We start from the raw sequence: 16,697 nt of genomic DNA, 5'->3' as shown, positions 1-16,697 counted from the left end.
TAGATACTAAACATGGTAGGGTTACATATAGGCAAGATGACAGGAATGGGTTCCATCATAAGCATGCATAAAATAGTCTAAAATATCAAAGACAACATACACAATAGCACAAAGGATATGTGTGTTCATTCAAAGAAAGGTTTTCCTATGGATTAATTAGAGAAGAGTCCATTTCTACCGTGCATTGTGTCTCTTCCTATGGAAAAGGTAGTGATTTTCTCTACTTCGCATTCCTTTGGGCAATAAACCCAGTGATATCAGCGTTGGTTGCCATGGAACCAGAGGCATGTTCTGCCCTCCTGAGGTGTTACGCATTTCGGGGGAAGGGTCCATAGGTCCTCATATGGCTTGTTAACTGAGGGGTGTTACAGAGTATTTGTTAAATATAGCTAACAAAATATATATTGTGTGTTTGATTGGTCCAGACGCTACATAAGAAATATTTATTGAGTACCAAAGCAGCATATCAGAATGATGTCTGAAGGATCATGTGACACTGAAGACTGTAGTAATGATGCTGAAAATTCAGCTTTGCCATCAAAGGAATAAATTACATTTTAAAACATAATACAGTTATTTTAAATTGTAATAACATTTCACAGTATTACCATTTTTACAGTATGTTGATCAAATAAAAGTCTTGGTAAAAATAAGTGACTTCTTTCTAAAATTAAAATCTTACCAAGCCCAAATTTTGTAATGGTAATACAGTATATATATACTGATATCATAAGATAGATATAGATATAGATATGAATGATATAGATATAGACATATATATAGATATAGATAAAGATATATTTACAGTGTCTCCAAAAAGTATGTAGACATTTTTGGACATAAAAATGCATGCATTCAATTACATTAGAAACAAAATATCAGTAAATATTCTGCAAATAAATAATGCCAGAGCTTTTCACAGAACTATATGTGGGTCTATGAAGTCAGTTCTCTAGAAGTTCATACAGACGTGACCACAGGAGTAGTTCATCACATTTACTATGAGCAACATGATCCAGTGTATTTTGTTTTTGGTGTTCAGTCACACTTTATTTTAAGGTCCAATTCTCGCTATCAACAAACCATTAGCTATGACTTTTGCCTCAATAAACTCCTTATTAATAGCTAGTAAGGTTGTTGTTAAGTTCAGGTTTTGGGTAGGATTAGGAGATGTAGAATATGGTCATGCAGAATATGTGCTTTATAAGTACTAATAAACAGCCAATACGTTAATACTAGGCATACTAATAAGCAGCTAGTTAATAGTGACAATTGGTCCCTATACTAAAGTGTTACCTACTGTATGTATCTTTATTAGTACATTTATTAATTTATTAAACAATTTAAAACAAACTTTTTTTTTTGTGAAAAACCTTTCATTAAAATAAATAAATGCTATTTGGTTTGATATTTTGTTATATAATGCAATGACATTTATGCATTTTTAAGTATGGTTTCAGTATCCAAATAGATTTTGTGGCTACTGTATGTGATTTAGAGCAAACACTCTACCCACAGCTACTGTGCCAGTGCCAACTGTTCCATCAACTGTTTTTGGTGTTTATCTGTGCCTGCTGGGGCAAATCTCTTTACAAAACACTGCTTACAGAAACCGAATTAGTGAGGACTCTTCTGAGTAAACAAAACAAATCATAGTTTGGCACAAGCGATCAAAGACAGGTTAAATGCATACAACATGGGCTTGTGATCTCCACACTGGAACTGAGTGCTCTTCTGTGGAGTACAATGAACAATGCCCTCCCTCCTCCTAAACTATGGAAATATATTGCATAAGGGGAGGGAAGTCCCAAGTGTAGAACTAAGAGTCAGAGTAGGAATGAGGGCCAGGCTTCATTGCCATGAAAAAGAGACTGTTTCTTGCCATTGGTGCTTACATTTGTACCATGCATAAACAGAGAACAAATAGATTCCTCATGTGTGTGCTAAAGGGACCTTAATAAAAGGAAGCAACTGTTTCTGTGCTTGTATGATGCTGTATATGTGTGGTGGACTTCAGAAATTCAGAAGATAAAGCCTCCATTTTGTGTTTGCCTTTTTCCCCCAATGTATTTTATGTCATATTTTTATTCAGTTAAAATAAACTTGCTACACTATTATACCTTTTACACTATCATCATTATCAAGTTATCAAGTTCAGTGTGCCATTGTGGAGCTGGTAGCTCAGGGGGCCATGGCAGATCAGAGGACTCAGAAGGCCATGGGGGATCAGGGGACTCAGGAGGCCATGGCGGATCAGGGGACTCAGGAGGCCATGGCGGAGCAGGCAGACTAGGAAGCCATGGCGGGGCAGACAGTTCAGGCGGCCATGGCGGAGCAGACAGTTCAGGCGGCCATGGCGGAGCAGACAGTTCAGGAAATCACAGTATATGGGCCTTCGTGGCCTTGTCCTGGATCCCAGACTTGGCCCCTATGGCCACAGGCATATTCACCCCCCCCCCCAATTTTCTTGGGGTAAATTAGGAATTCTGGGGGGTACTCTGGAGGAGCAGGCACTGGAGGAGCGGAGCTGGCTAGCACAGGGGGCTTAGGAGACGATGGAGGAGCGGAGCTGGCTAGCACAGGGGGCTTAGGAGACGATGGAGAGCTTTCTAGAGCGGATTCTGGGGTGAGGATAGGAGCCGAGAACTCTGGGGGTAGAGCCATGTCCATAAGCACTGAGAGGCACGCTTGAGAGAGCCGCGACCGGTGGGCCTGACTCGGGAAAAGGCAGGGTGACTTGACTCGGGAACGGCCGGTGGGCTTGACTCGGGAACCGCTGGCAGGCTTTACTCGGGAACGGCCGGCAGACTTGACTCGGGAACGTCCCGAAATATATAAAAATATTTACATAATTACTGTATTTTACACATTTGTAAATGTGTCCAAAATCACTTACTTGTTTATTCATTTACAGTTTACTACATACTGAACGCAACATACAGTAGTTAAGTGAGTGAGTGAATGTGGGCACAGCTAAACTGCATTGTGCATGACATGCTGTATTCCAACCGGCATGAAATCTGACATGAAACACAATCTGATTTTAATCAGATTTCAAGCCACAAGTAAATATGGTTTGCAAAAATCAGATTTCATGCAGACAACAAACAAAAAAAATTTCTGCCTGGCTTCACAAAGCCCATTTGATGATACAGTTGAACAGCAGACAACAGACACAATATCTCAGCAGCACTCCACTGGGAACTTGATTCATAAATTTAAATCACTAACTTAAACCAAGACAGCTTAGCTCTTAGCCACTCAATTTAAACTTGATTTAGTTCATCTTTAAAAACATCTGACAGTTGGAGTTTTGGTCCAAAACAAAGACAATCCAAGACAGTCTGCAGTATATGAACTGTTTTTGCACTATTTATCTTATGTAATCCTTAGCTACAGAAAAAGGAAAAAAATATTTTTTTTCTCTCTTGACCCGAGAGTGTCACTTCATGAAACTATTGCAGACACAGATGTTCTTCCAGGTAAATATGAATGGACGCCTCCAATTCCAAAAAACGCAGCTTGTTCTAGTTCCATTTCACAGTCTGTGCCAAAGGTCTTCCTCCCAATTGGTCATTCACCTCTGGCTGAGTAAACGCAAAAAAAAAATTCCCTGCAGTAACTGGCTCTTTTTTCCATCACATTCAGTAAATCTGTGACGACAATACAGTTTGATATAATTACTCTATTACAACCAAGGACATCTATGAGACTGATATCCAGTAACAGATGTGGTCAAGGGGCTGAGTTTGTTGATGTTGAATGAACATATTCTTATTACTCAGGTGGCAGATGGCAGGGAATGTGTTCAAAAGCCCAGTTATAAAAGAAAAGACAAAAAAAAGAAAGACAATTTTTAGCTGAGAGAACTTGGAGTTAACTGTGTTTTATAGCACTCTTATCCCTGTCGAAGATTTATTTCCAGCCAATGCCTAAGGCTAAAGACCCAAATATTATGAAAATTTCCTTTCAATACTGCTAGGTTTTCCGCTTAAACCATGCCACACAATGTCAGCACAAGGTTTTGGTGTCTACTGTACTGTACTGTACTGTAGCAGTTTAATTATGGTTTGACTGTTTTCAACCAGGTCTCTCACTGGCCTTAATTTCCATTTTTTATAAATTTTTATAAACAAACACAAATGGTGTTTGCCTGAATCAAAATTTTCTATGCAAAACATGATGCTAGGATTTTGCGAATGGTTGCCATGCAGCTACTAAGGTTTTTTTTTTAAGTGTTTTAGTGCATTGCTATAGGGTTGCTAGCACATTTAGGTGGTTTCCAGGTGGTTATTTAATGGACCACATTAAAAGACTCCATCCTATGTTTAAAAGAGACAGCTAAAACCAGCCTCCAAGCCAGACTTAGCTGGTCTTTAGTTGATATACTGTAGCTGGGGTCTACAGAGTTGTCCAAAAACTCTTTAAATCCAGCAAACCAGAAAAAAATGTTTTTTTGCCTGTTTTACAGCCTGCATGGCAAAATCTGTGTCTGATCATAAAGAAAAGTATTTATACACTATTATTAAAAAAAAAGGTAATTTACATTCATCACAAAAATGTAATGGTAAGGGTTCCATTTGTTAACATTATTTAACTATTAGTTAACTAACAATTACAAATACCACTAGAGCATATATAGTAACAATAGAACTGTTACTGTAAACTGGCAGTAACAGTAAGTAATGGGAATTTTTAATTTGGACTCGCCTTCATATGGCAAAGAGTAGAAATTCGTTTTCTATCCCTGGACGTAAAAACGAAAAAAAAAAAGCCAAATTCTTGATTTTTCGTTTTGTTTGAACAAATGGAAAACGAAAAATGTACAATTTTTTCATTTTTCAGATTTCAATATTAAATTCAAAAACGAATGATCGGAAGATACCCTGATTGTGATGAATCCGTGTATCATTCGATCATTCGTTTTTTGATTTAATATTGAAAGTAGAAAAATTAGAAAATGACTCCTTTTTAATTTTTTCATTTTTTTTCCTGAAAAACGAGAATTCAGCTTAAATTTACGTTTTTCGTTCATGGGTGGAAAAATGAATAAACAGCTTGAATATTCAATTTCTACATGTGGGCGGGAATTAAACGCCCCTTTCTGCTTATTGGTCAGCCGAAGATCAAACCGTGCCATCATCAGTTCTTCTGCAGTATCACGCAGCAGAATAATAGTCCTCTGCTGCTGCAGTTGTACGGATTAATAACCCATTTGATCAATTTCATATTTTTCTCATCAAACAGACTAATGAATAGCTCAACACAACTCGTACCGGGGCAGAGTCTAGACAGGTCTTTCTTCTGTGTAGACCAGCAGTTATAATATAGCCGTATTATTGCAATAGCCTAAAGTATTTCCAGACTGTAAAGTCGTTTTTTTTTATCATGATACATAGGCCTACTGTGATTTATTCCAAAGTGATTTATATGATGCATTTAATGTAAAATAATCTAAATTAAGCCTTTTAAAAGACGAGTATTCCCTGTGGTTCATGTTTGTGGCATGCACCAGAAAGATGCTCAGCTGATGCAAAGAATAGAATTTATATCTACAAAGAAGAAAGCCCTGTCTAGACAATGCCCCGGTACGAGTTGTTTCGAGCTATTCATTTGACTGTTTGTTTGATGAAAAAAAGATTAAATGTAGTTGCAATAAATGCGTTAAAAATCCATACAACTGCAGCAGTGGAGGACTATTATTTTGCTGCAGAAGAACTGATGACGGCACGGTTTGATCGTCGGCTGGCCAATCAGCAGAAAGGGGTGTTTAATTCCCGCCTACGTGTAGAAATCGAATATTCAAGCTGTTTATTCATTTTTCCACCCATGAACGAAAAACGAAAATTTAAGCTGAATTCTCGTTTCTTGGCAAAAAACGAAAAAATGAAAAAAAACGAAAAAGGAGCAGTTTTCTCATTTTTCTACTTTCAATATTAAAGAAAAAAACGAATGATCGAATGATACACGGATTGTGATGCTTGCCTTAGATGCTTTTGCTTTGAAAACACAAAAACTGGTTCAACTATGTCTGAGAACTTAGATAAGCAATTGAGCACAGAGCAGCTGAGTGTGGGAATATGAGTAAGAAGAAAGGAATCTGGAGCTTGTAATGACGAATGATGTGGAGTCAGCTCTACAGAAATCACTTCAGGACACATCACAGAAAAAATACTAACATATACATGCCGTGCAACGGTTCACCATTCACATCTTGGGTCTATAAAACAGTTACACAAACTAAATGACAAATATAGTGTATAAACGATCATTGCCAAAAGGGTCCCAGTGAATCTCACTGAGAAAGAGAAGGGGTGGAGCATTACAATCTCCAAGCAGACATTAGTAGCCCACGCTCATCCTATTACAGCACACCGTCCAGCTGTGCCAGAGTCCACATCTGCTGATCCCCAGAGCGCGAGTGTGAAACGATTGAAAGACTGTACATGGCTCAATATTTTGAAATTAAAAGCATAACTCAATCCCAATCGATCATTACCTGCACATATGACCAAATGTGTCACTTCTACTTACTATACATGTGTTACTTTACGGTACATTTGAGCATTACATTTTTCATTTGTTTTATTGTTACAAGATTTTCTCTTTGGCCACGGCCCATGGATGGAATAACTTTATGGTTCGTTGCCAGCAGTAATTTAGCACAAGTAGTGTCTGCAACTATTTTCCACCAGCTTTTAATATTTTGTTTTATATCTGTGGCTGTGTGATTGGAAACACATGGAGAAAAAGAAAATGCCAGGTAATTCCATTACTTTACAATGTTTCAGGGAGTCGTTTTGATCCAAACGTTCAAACAAACACCATTGATTATGAATATATGTAAAACTGATGATGTATTATGACGCACATGTATGGGTCTCTTTGTGTGTGTTGTGTGACTGCGTGTGCTACTCAACAGCACATAAAATTACTTCTTAGAATGCCAAAGTACTGAATGCCAAATTCACAAACACAATTGAAAATGCCATCTGTGAAGGTTTTCTAAAAGCTTAATAGCAAATTTTCCCCTTTGGAGAAAGTGAATATGGGCGTCTCTGCAATTGCAAATGGCTGTCTGAAAGTGTTAGTAGAGGGACCTGGCAGAGCCAATTTCATCTCAGCGGTGTAGACAGTGTATATGTTCACTGGAAATATGACTGTTTTGAAGCAGGACTTCTGCCCTGGCCAAAGTGCTGTCTGTTCATTTGATTTGGAATCCATTACCTCTTCTGTTGTACTATAATGACACCTATTTGGTCCTGTTAGGTAAAAAACATTTCAAAATAATATACACACACTACATGGAGGTAAACCACATCATTTTAAAAGGAATTTTCCACAGACATCCCTTGGAATTGGACTACAATGAGGTCATGCGCTGGCTATCCCATTCACAGCGGCATCCAGGACATCAAGGTCAGGTGGACATGTCTGAAACAAATTGGGTTTCTTTCTAGAAAAGCAGGGGAAATGCTCTAAGCTTCCGTGAGGTCTACTACAAGAACCTTTTCCAATGGGATTTCACGCAACTGATTGTAGGAGGAATTCGACACAAGAACCTGTTTCGCATTTGCTGAGTTAGACTGATGTCTCGCCATCCAGAATAAACCGTGGTATGACTGTATGTGAGGGATTACTTTAGCATAGGGCTGATAAAGCAATAATGTTTCCTGGATAAACATGATGCTATGCTGTTGAAAATTAAGTGCGCTGAACATTTCCAAACATCTGGGTTGGGAACTATGCTTAGATCCGTTCTGTGACGTGACATTGGTGGAGTCTCCCTAGAATCAAAGAATGTCTCTTACCTTCCGACCAGCTTGACCGGGTAGTCCGGGTAGCCCTAATATCCCAGGGTCCCCCTAAAAAGGAAAACACTGAAAATTACTCCTGATATGGTACATTTGGCAGTGCTAACATATTCAGAGACACCACACATTGTAACTTAAGTCCAAAGTATACTTCAGTTTTTTTAAGTGCACGCTAACGTATGCGTATAGTCGAACGTGCAACCTTTTCAAAGTATACTCCATTTGATTGCCTGCATGAACGCAGGTGGTCATCACATGTGCTCTAGAAAGCTTCATCTTTATCCAGCGTCTGCTCTATTTTCTCCAGAAGTTATGATTGATAAAATTGTCTTTGTACTCCTTTAAACTAAAGATGCCGCTATCTCATAACCCTCTCACACAAGCGCTTGTCAATGCAGCCGTCTGTTATAAGAGTCTCCGTTATTTAGTTGTTTTGTTGTTGTTCAGTCTCTTTTGTTTCGTTTTCTACTGTGAAAAAATGGCCCAGGCTAGTGTTGTCCAAAAATCGGATGATGTGCGTACAGTATGCACATACTATTCTGGTACACGTATATAGCGAAGTATATGCTACTTGTTTGCTACTATGTTATTCTAATTTCTTCGCAAGTCATGTTTGATCTCGCAAGTCTACGTGAGATCTCGTCTCACTATGAAAATTATACTATAATTGGCAGGAGGATTATAATGTTAAAAGTCAGTTAAAACTGTGGTGGTCTCCACCATTTTAAAATCGGTTAAGATTTGAAAATAGTCTAGTGTGTCCCAGGCCTTAAGGTAGGGGTGCAAAACTCAGTTCCTGGAGGGCCACAGCCCTAAACTCTACTTTCACAACTCTAATTAAACAGACCTGATCCAGCTAATTAAGTCCTTCAGGCTTATTAATCATGGTTTCCACAAAAATATTAAACAGCACAACTGAGCAAATCAGCATATTAAAATGGTTTCTGAATGATCATGTGACACTGAAGACTGGAATAATGACTGAAAACTCAGCTTTGCCAACACAGGAATGAATTACATTTTAAAATAAATAAATATATAAAAAACAGTTAATTTAAATAGTTTTTTTTTTAATATTTCAGTTTTTCTTTAACATGTCCTATAAACTTACCCACTGCTATTTTTTGTTTTTATTTTCAAGAATCAGTGTGTTGATGAATGCAAGAACTTGCATTATTTTAAGCATGAAAAAAAAGTTTGCTAGTGCACAATATACTTTATTCTATTTGTTTCAGTTCTTTATTCCATTATTCCATACTTTAAAACACATACCTTTATTCCATTTGGTGCTCTACCAGGTGAGATTCCAGGGTCTCCCTTTTTCCCCTGTAACACCCAGAAGACAAATAACTGATCTAAACTACCACTCATGGAAAAAATTTAAATATTAGAATGAGGTGTATTTAGATTATACAAAGCTTTCATAAAAGTTAAATGGAGTATACCAGCCTAAAAGGCTTTTAAATGAAAAGACTTTTCAAACAACATACAGTGACACACCACTCACTGTTGTTTTGAACCATGTATACATCGCACAGGAAATGAGGAGGTTACTGGGGAGTTATTGTGACCCCTGCTCTAAAATCCATTCCAAACAGAACACTGTAACAGAATTCCTCTCCTAATTTTTCTATATAGTCTCCATGGAGTAATGCAGGCTTGCAAAGGAAAGGAGTGTTGTTTACACAAGAGAGTGACACGTGTACGCTAGTGAGAATAAGTTTACAGTAAGCCTCTGCAATGACACTGGGGTTCACACACTACATTCTTCTGCCTTTTCAGGCAATGGGATGAAGCCATGCGTTATGGTTATGATTCAAACACATGTACAAGTGCTAGCATATTTTTTCCTCTAATCAATCTAAGCAGTTAATCTGCTGTTTTTTGTTTGACAATGCTTCCGGCATTGTTTTTGGGCTGTTTCACCAAAGTAATTATGTAAATCAGGTAAGAGTGCAAACATGCCCATAAATCTGTGCCGAATGCAATTTGCATGGCATAATCTTGTAGGTTTTGAGCTTGGTTGTGAAGAATTCACCAGGCTTGTACTTTGCAGTGAATGTACAACTTCACTCCAACACTGCAATTCAGACACCAAAATTGGCTCTTGAAAGCCAAAAGTGTGCTTGTCTACACCATGTGTCTCTGGATACATGCCAGTTATAATGCTCTTATCCATCATTTGATGGTTTACCGCTCAATGAACTACCAAATAATTGCTATTTGAATACATTTATAGAGAGAAACGACTGCTAGGAAGCCAACAACAAACAAACTGCATCGATGTGTCCGTTTTGTGTGTCTGTCTCTCTCATTTTGCTCTTCCCTCTTTCTATTTGTCTCATCCTTGTCCCAACTGGCAGTAACAGTAAGTAATGGGAATTTTTAATTTGGACTCGCCTTCATATGGCAAAGAAAGATCTTTGCTCTCCTGGTCTATTGTAAGACTTCCACAAGCAGCCAGATGTGGTCAAATGAACAACTGTGAAAAGTGTGAATGGAAATAAACAGGTCCAATGATGTCGTCAAACTCGTACTTCACCCATATTTCTTGCCAACGTTCATCAGAATTCAGCTACTCATGTTTTATTGTTTCTCTTTTAATTTACAACAGCTAAACGTAGATGGTAGAGTTACTGGTTTTCTATTGGTCCCAAAGTAGTAGTGTTTTTTTATGGTAGTACTGTAGTCTACTGACATAGTCTACCTTGTGATATCACTGTTGTAAAAATACACAATCACCTATTAAAATGCTACTTAAAGTGCATATGGCTCATAATTAGAAGCCACTGAGTAGATCAAAGCTCATGCATATGTTTAATGATCCCCTTTGAGTTTCAGGAATTCACTAATAAGTTCAAGACTTGAATCTTACAGGCACGGGTTTTTGTTATGGTATGTCCAAACATACTGATCAATGTCATCACAAATTGCTTCGTAAAACAAAAAACAAACAAAACTAAACAAGAACAGACAAAAGTGGGGTTAATGCTTTATTTTGATTGTCCACTTTAGACATTCAACTAACAGTAAGTAACTTTGCAACTACATGTCAACTAGCAGTCAATAGTATATTAGTAGACTGTCTGCTTAATATCTTCTAACACTTCATTTTGATGGGTCCACAACATAAAACATACTGACTATGAGACTATGTTTGCAAGTATATGTCAACTTACTCTACTAACCCTAAACCTAACCTAACAGTCTACTCTGAGAGTTAGTAGACATGTAGTTGTGAATTAGTTGACATGTAGTTGCAAAGTTACTTATAGTTAGTAGAATGTCTAAAGTGGACTATCAAAATAAAGCATAACCAAAAGGGGCCTCACAGTTCCAACAAACTAGTTTGTTAGCATCCACAAAAGCATTACAAATCTGTATTCAGTGGTACGTACCTTGGGTCCGGGGGTCCCTGGGCGGCCAGGGTTTCCATGCGGACCAGGGGGACCCTACAAAACAACACATGTTCACTTGTATTTGTGCGCTGTCTCCTCCATAGTTACTGTACAATCACTGCAGGAGACTTAAGCTGGGTCACAAGCCTTGAACCACAATATTGTTTTTTTTCTTTTTTCCGAACAATAAAAGGCCAATAAAAAGACAAGAAAGGAAAGGAGAGGGGCATAAAAGAGAATTAGATGTACAGAGAGAAAAAGAGTCAGTGAAATGAATACTCATGTACCAGACTGTTTTAGAAGCACATGACCATGACCAGTCCAATAGCTGCTATCAGGGTCCCAAATTAACACTCACAAAGTGCCAATGTGAGTAAAAATTGACTTTGGCAGGTAAAATGAGTAACTCCCCCAGTTATGAACAGCATTAAGATTTAAATCAAATTATAAAACGATAATTTATTCGAACCTCAGTGATGTAAGCGACATAAGTTAATTAAATCAAAGACAATCCGCCGATTAAAGAAAACATCTGTCAAAACTGATCCATCTTCAAACAACTTTTCCCTTAGTGGAAATTTTATTGTCAGGCATTTTGGAAGCCTAAAAGTTTTTTTTTCTTCTATGTAGTGACACATTTTGCTCAAATTATTTCAGGTAAAAATTAGATCAGGTAAAATTGCATATCTATGCCAGTACGTGTATAAACACGTAACTTGAAATGAAAGCAGTGATGAATCCACAGTGGCAGTCCCATCTGTAAATGCCTCATAAAACTATGTATTGTGCACTTAGGCACCTTTATACACTTCAGACAGAAACTTGGAAAGAATGAGTGCCGAAAAGAAAAAATAAATGTCAGGGCAATAAATAAAGACTTATAGTAGATCCCTTAATTCTTACAGTGGTTCAGGACCTCTCAGCCCCCCACCTTTAGCTCAAACCCTGGAAAACGTTTAGTCCTTTAGTCCCTTAAAGTCACCAACCCTGTCAGAATCTGAGGGAAGCAGCTTAGTCAAATTTAGGGAATGAAGCAATGTCAAAAAACCTCATACATTTTTCATTATTCTGGCCCTCATGGTAAGTACTGTACGTAAGTAGCACAGTTTGCCCAAGGCATGCATTCAGAAAATTGCCCTCCACTTAAAAAAGAAAGTGTTGTGTTTTAAAGGGTACTTCTGGCATATGCTTTTGGCATATACCATATGGACATGATTTTCTTCATTAGCTCACTTTTCCAGCAGCGACCAGGGGGCTTGAGTAGAGAGAGTGCAAGAAAGCTCCCTAGACACTGATTTATATGCTCTGTTGTTAGTAAAGCAGACAAAATGGAAGTGATCTTAAACAACAAACTGCAAAAGTCACAATCCAAATGGCCGTCACTTTAGATATGTGGCAACCGAAACTAAAGGCCACACTGATAGGGAACAAATACTGTGTGGCGGAATGATTTGGGCTTGATGATGTTTATTTGTACATGCTTTCTGCATTGTTTTAGCACCCGATTCACACAATAATTTATGTAAATCAGGTAAAAAAGCACTCCTCCTAAGCATTCTTTATCTGAAGTAAGCTGTGAAGGATGCAGCAGACTGCCATCAGGCATATTTTAGAGGGACTGTACAGCATCACTCCACTGCTACGATGCAGAAAATGTAATGTCTTTATATATACTGGTTATGCTGGTTATAACTCTTCTCTATTGTTTAATCATCATTTGATAGACTACTGCTGCCAAGATTACTAGAAAATGCACACAAACATCTCTCATAAATTAAATTCTGTTTACAGTTTCTGGCGCAGCCCTATTTCAGCACATTGAGCGTCTACTTAAATGGATCTCTGGTCAGTTTTTGTGCTGAAAAGACTACTCAACTGTTTGCCCTGTGTTTCATAATGTGTAAAATTATTGCAGCAAATACCTTGTGATCTTATTAGATACACTCTAAAAATATTTAGACCTAAATTAAAGTAATATTTCAATGGAAAACTTTGCTGAAAATGTACTTATTCTAAGACCATCTGAGATGTAGATGAGTTTGTTTCCTCAGGAATGGAGTTGTGTACATTACTTGTGGATTATTGTGATGATTTTTATCAGCTGTTTAGATTATCAATAATTGCAAGGGCTCCATTGGTGTGCAAATATTGTAATGCTGCAGCATAAATTTATCCAAAGAAACAAACTCATCTACATCTTGGATGGCTTGAGGGTGAGTAAATTTCAGTAGATTTTTTAATTTTTGGTTGAACTGCTTAAAATATTTATGTATTTGACTTCCATCCATTTGGATTACACAGTATTAACATAAAATTAATGTGATGATTATTTGTCCGTCATACATCAGTTAAACTGGTTAGAAACAGGTACACTCAAAAACGTCATGACATGACATTATTAACTATTTGCATACATTTGATTTGTTTTTAAACAATCATATTTTCAAATTGCATTTATTTAAATTTGAATACATTAGAATCCACATAAATTAGTTTAGAATCACTATAAATTTGTTCAGTGTGAAATCAATTAAATATATTCCATTACAAAATCCAGAACATGGTTATGGCTAGCTGTAGAACATGCAACATTCAATTAGTTCAAGTAAAGAAAAATTGATTTATTGATTATAAATATTTAAACCTGGTTGTTGTACAGTTAAAACACATTTAGTTTATTAGTACTATTACAGAAATCTTACTTCTTTAATTTATGCATGACTGACAAATATGCATCACATTAAGTTTATTAGTTTGTAAAACTGTGTAATCCAAATGGATGGAAGTTTTATATGCAATTCAAAAATATTCATCTTAAATCTTTTTTGAATGATAGCTGACAACCATCAGGTAACTTATTCACACGTTAGAGCAAATAACAAGCAATGGTGAGATTCAAAGACTAAATGCCGAGAGCCAATGCTAAGCCTACTTGTCAAGGCAGCGCTATTATTTATATATGATCCACCTGGGGTTAGCCATGAGCGGGGCTCTTATTCATCGCCCTTCCTGCTGAGTACACACAAACTGGCCATATGGAGATACTTACAAGAAGCTCATGTACAGATTTCCACCTCATTTTTATGTTTGGTCAGGTTTTCCACATGTGGCCGTGGTTAGTGATCAGAGGAGAGTGAGGGGGGGGGGGGTATCAAGAAAGCCTATCAAGTTACATATTGGTTAATCTCTCCTGCTCACTTTCAGATCTCCAGCAGGCACTCGTGTGGGCAGACGCGCGGTGGTTGTCACTTTCCGCCTCATATATATGAGAATGGCTGACTTATGGCAGGGTTCCCTGACCTGGCTCAAAGGAGGCCTCTGCTAATGTTTACCAGTGCATTTAAGGGAATATCTTTCTGGCCTGGCCCCTTGACCAAGATAAACTACGTTTAAAAGTTAACTTTTTAGTGTTGGCATTGTAAATTGTACATCAGAGAATTTTACTGTGTTGGTACAGTACGTCCAACACTCTTGTCTGTCATCTATGAGGCTTTGATTCACACCAGACAACCCTGCCAGACCACATGACCCAGCACATGGACACAGAAGGGAATGGTTTACAGTTCTGTGCAGTTGTGAGAGACCTGAGGGATGAATTACTACATAAACACTACCATATTTGGTGTAGTCACTAAAAAAAAAATATGGAAACTGTCGGAAATTGCTTTTTTGTTTTCAAAAACAATTATTAGACAAAATGTCTATGTGGCCATAAGGAAATGACAATGCATCAGGAACAAAAAAAAATATCCCAACTGAGCTTTAAAAAGAAGCTAACACAGAAATGGGAAAGAGATTCACATTTACCACTATTCAACGAAATCCAGTCGTTTCAATCGGAATCCATGCATTCAAAATCTAGTGTAAGTGCAAAAGATTTTCACACGTAGGTTTTGCAACAGGTTCAAGATGGCAACATGAATTTGCCACATTGAGCAACAGAAAACTTCTCGGTTTGAAACTGACTTTTGCGTGAGCTGTGCTTTTGACTATAGCAGTTGTTCTCAAACTTTTTTGGTCGCGACCCCCTTTAAACCTATAAAAACATCTGGCACCCCCCCCACCCCCATCCCCATCCCCATCCCACCTCAGACTACCAAATAATTTCACTAAACATTATGAAAAATTAATGCTTTTTTAATTAAAAAAACCTACAGGGAAAAAACACCTGCATTACCTGAAACATTGAAAAATAACATAGAGAGAATAACTGTTATTGTTATTATTATACTCTGTTATTTATTTATTTTTTGTGGGTTTCTTGCTGTCCGCTAAGGCATAGGACACACACAGGCTTTCCTCCTCACCAACGACATTAAACACCGTGTCTACACCGGACGCGAGCTGCAAAATACAGTAGAACCATTATAATCAGTGACGCTGTGTACACTGGATGCGAAGCGACACGACAAAGCCCCGACATTAAACTGATGTCTTGTTCTATTTATGACGTACTGACACAAAGTTAAAATTATTTGCAACGATCGATTTGTCGCGTCCTGTGTAGACTTGCGGTGCGACGCGACAACTGTAGTGTCCAGTATAGACACAGTGAGTGAAGTCGAGAGCAAGATATGCCTTGTCATATTTTCTGCATTTAGCTTTTAAATGACCAGCACCTGCCTGGGTCTGTGCGACTTCATCTATGGCTTTTCTTTTCCCTTTCACAAACGATCCATCTTCCATTCTAAGTTACATCCTTTGGCTGTTTACTGTTTTATTTCTTTTCTTTTTCTGCTGATGACCCGCGCCACACTTTGAGAACCACTGGACTATAGGCAAATTCGCTGTACATTCTCTATAGTAAATATACCTTTCTTCTCCAAAATCTATGCTTGACTTGGGAGGCTTTTTTTAAACAACCATTTATTCCCCCATCCAAGTTTGTATGCAATGGCATATAGGATTTAACATTGAGCTTTTTAATGTGACAAAAGTCTATTTACATAGTCACAATGTCACACACCCCAAATTATACAAAAATTATCTTATGATACTTGTAGTTACCTTCAGCACAAACCAACACTTAGTATTTGATTCAAAAACTAACAAACACTTTGCTGATGTTGTAAATGTTTGTAAACGGCTGAAAGAGTTTGGCTGTATCTAAAATCGTTATCTGAGTCTGAACATTTACCATCTTAGGGCTGCATGATAAATCACATGCGATTAATATGCGCATCTCGTCAGTAAAACCGGTTCTGTGATTAGTAGTAAATCTCCATCACTTGTTTTCAGATGGAGCGGCATTTAATACACAGAGCCGTAGTTCACTGACAAGCTACGCAATATTTACTACTAATTATTTAGATTTACTACTAATCACAGAACCGGCTTTACTGATGAGATGCGCATGATAATCGCATGCGATTTATCGTGCAGCTCTATTCCATCTTGAGAAAAAACGGCTGATTTTACATTAATTAATGTAGCTTCAACTTTCAAGTACAATAAGAAATTAAATTAGATAGTTAATTTAGATACA

General features: G+C 37.6%; 1 protein-coding gene across 1 annotated transcript in view; it reads right to left on the bottom strand.

Annotated features, from left to right (window-relative positions):
• The window catches only part of LOC107552608 (collagen alpha-1(XXVII) chain B-like), an 89,390-nt gene that overhangs the window by 50,527 nt on the left and 22,166 nt on the right, over positions 1-16,697 (bottom strand). The window contains exons 5-7 of the mRNA XM_016234529.1: positions 11,213-11,266; positions 9,087-9,140; positions 7,812-7,865 (exon numbers count right to left, since the gene is read on the bottom strand). Of these exons, the coding sequence (XP_016090015.1) occupies positions 7,812-7,865; positions 9,087-9,140; positions 11,213-11,266 (162 nt within the window). The remainder of the gene's footprint in view (positions 1-7,811; positions 7,866-9,086; positions 9,141-11,212; positions 11,267-16,697) is intronic.

This window comes from Sinocyclocheilus grahami, unplaced genomic scaffold (assembly GCF_001515645.1).
Source record: "Sinocyclocheilus grahami isolate Dianchi unplaced genomic scaffold, SAMN03320097.WGS_v1.1 scaffold454.1, whole genome shotgun sequence".
Lineage (NCBI taxonomy): Eukaryota > Metazoa > Chordata > Actinopteri > Cypriniformes > Cyprinidae > Sinocyclocheilus > Sinocyclocheilus grahami.
The sequence above is the reverse complement of the archived record's forward strand: the minus strand, read 5'-3'. Positions and strand labels throughout refer to the sequence as shown.